Source organism: Sphaeroforma arctica (assembly GCF_001186125.1).
Source record: "Sphaeroforma arctica JP610 unplaced genomic scaffold supercont1.2133, whole genome shotgun sequence".
Classification (NCBI taxonomy): Eukaryota; class Ichthyosporea; order Ichthyophonida; genus Sphaeroforma; species Sphaeroforma arctica.
Genome location: NW_014038425.1, coordinates 371 through 2,641, shown reverse-complemented (window position 1 = coordinate 2,641; position 2,271 = coordinate 371). Strand labels below are relative to the sequence as shown.

Here is a 2,271-nt window from a genome sequence, read left to right as displayed (position 1 = left end):
ACTAATCACATAAAGTAAACAATACAAATCTCAGCAACATACCCCGCCCGACTTAGAGAGCCTGACCAGTTCGATATTATAATACTTATCAAAGTAGTCCTTATCCCTGGCCCCCGCGTCCTCTGTGCCGGGTGCAGGTGCGTCCTTCAACCTATCTGCTTGCTCCTTCTCCACTAATTGCTCCACGGCCTGTGCGTGCTTTTCGTTCTCTTTTGCTGCCCATCGACTGAGTTCTGAGTACAGCCGCTCGTGGTCGAGCACCAAAATTACGTCTACTTTGAGGGCTGTAACCATATGTTTCAGCAGGGTAGTGCCATTCCCCGTGACCCACGCCGGTGTATTGATTATATAGCCCGCGCTCCTCACCTAAATTGCAGGGGAACATGATAAGTGTACACAGAACGTAAGCAATGCGTGTGGGAGTAGTCTGCACAGGTTTGCGTGTAATATAGTTATAAAGTACTAAAATTGGGAGTTAAAGTGCTAAGAAGCGGAAAGACTAAATTTGGACGATGAGTGAAGAATCTCATTTAGACAGTGCAATCTGGCTCTCGAAAGCTGTCTCACGAATCCATCTAAACTCAAAAGAGAACAGTATAGGCATGCTCCTGGAGTGTTCTGGCTATCATTAACTCAGCAAAGTGGAAGTTCTTCACTGAAAGAAATGTCAATTTCTTTCACTACACGAAAATGGGGTTCGGCTCGTAGACACTAAAATGCTAAATAAAGACTATGCAATTGCAAGGAATTCATTCCTCACCCGCCATATCGAGTCTGAGTATTGTTTGTGCATGGACTTTGCGTATGTGGGATATCTACCCTAAAAGGGTGCGGAGGGGAAAGAACTAGCTTTTACAGAAAACACCATACACAAAATCATCACCGCGCATGTCGGCCTATGGCAATGTCATTTCTGCTCACGTACTACGGTGTATAATTGGGTTGATCATATGCTGCAGTACAGTTATATCCTTTTCAAACACGGTATGCTATTGAAACAGACACCTTAACACTAAAGACCAAAGCGCGTGCACGCTTACCTTGTCATCTTTTAAGCAGCGTTCATCTAAGCCTTTTGCCAAGGCTTCGACGATATATTTATAGTGTGTTTCCTGGTGTTAGATATAAGATAAGGAATCGAGAGATGAAGTTAATGCTAAAAAGAATCGTAGTATGCGCACCCCGCTCACATAGCATAAATAATGTCAAACGCTACACCAAGAATAGACCTATTGTGTCAGGTCTAGGCCACGATCAGAGAAACATCCGCTCGTACCCCCTCGTAGTTCCGCTACATACCTTTCTCTCCGGCGTTGTGCATCCATAGTGATAGCACAGGGGGGTGGAATTGGTCATACCCAGCTCTGGTTCGGTGGGACGTTCAAAGAGGGCCGCGCTAATAGTCCCGGGTACAGTCACAGCCCCTTGGCCACAGTCCAAATCGACCAGCAAAGGTTTCCTGCCTTATATACCGAGAGAAGACTAAAGATTTGGGTATGGAGACTAAGGATAGAAAAAAGGGATTTGGCACTCTCTCGCATAAAGTCAGTGAAGCGTCCTATACGAAACAGAATACCTGATCGATTACACTGTTACTGTTGACATAAAAGGCATATTCCAAAGTAATTAGCATCCACGGATCTAATATAATCCGCGTCTATGCGAAATACAGATGTCAGCCCACATCTGCAAGTACTATACGTGTATGCATGTGGATATAAACCCACAAGCAAACAACACTGGCCACTCACCTCGGCGCACAGCATAGTTTATAAGCGTCTGACTGACACGACTCTTGCCCACGTCTGCAGCCCCTACGATCATACACCTGGGACCTCTGCGCTTGTTTTCAAGGTCTTCTTCGGCCAGGGTTCGCCGTTGCTCAAGCGCCGCATGTGTGTTAATATACGAGACCATGGGTGTCGAGTCGGAGGTGTATACAACTGCCATATCCCCCACACACTTGATTTCACACCCGGACCATGTGAACACCCCGATCTTCGCACCGGAGAACCGGTACTCCTTTTTGAGTGCTGTGGTGCATGGGTTCAGGATTCAAGCGTTAGATGTAGTGATTGTCTGGATTTAGGTGGTAGTTAAGTGGGTACGGCGATTTTTCAAGTTAGCTGCTGTCTTATAGTAGTCGATTTCGCTCTCACCACTGAAAGTAATGTTTGAATAGTACTACAGCTTAAAGATTGATGTGATGCGGATACCACCAATCCCTCAAGCTTGCCAAGGTGTGCTTCTCGTGACTTTATGTGTTGTCAC

The 2,271-nt window shown here is 45.9% G+C and overlaps 1 protein-coding gene across 1 annotated transcript in view; it reads right to left on the bottom strand.

Annotated features, from left to right (window-relative positions):
• SARC_12195 (hypothetical protein) overlaps positions 1-2,035 on the bottom strand; it is a gene marked incomplete at its 3' end in the record, with an annotated part of 5,250 nt that extends 3,215 nt beyond the window's left edge. Inside the window, exons 1-4 of the mRNA XM_014293703.1 lie at positions 1,752-2,035; positions 1,300-1,463; positions 1,041-1,112; positions 43-366 (exon numbers count right to left, since the gene is read on the bottom strand). Coding sequence (XP_014149178.1) covers positions 43-366; positions 1,041-1,112; positions 1,300-1,463; positions 1,752-1,950 — 759 coding nt within the window. The 5' untranslated portion in view covers positions 1,951-2,035. The remainder of the gene's footprint in view (positions 1-42; positions 367-1,040; positions 1,113-1,299; positions 1,464-1,751) is intronic.
• Between the last annotated feature and the right edge of the window lie 236 nt (positions 2,036-2,271).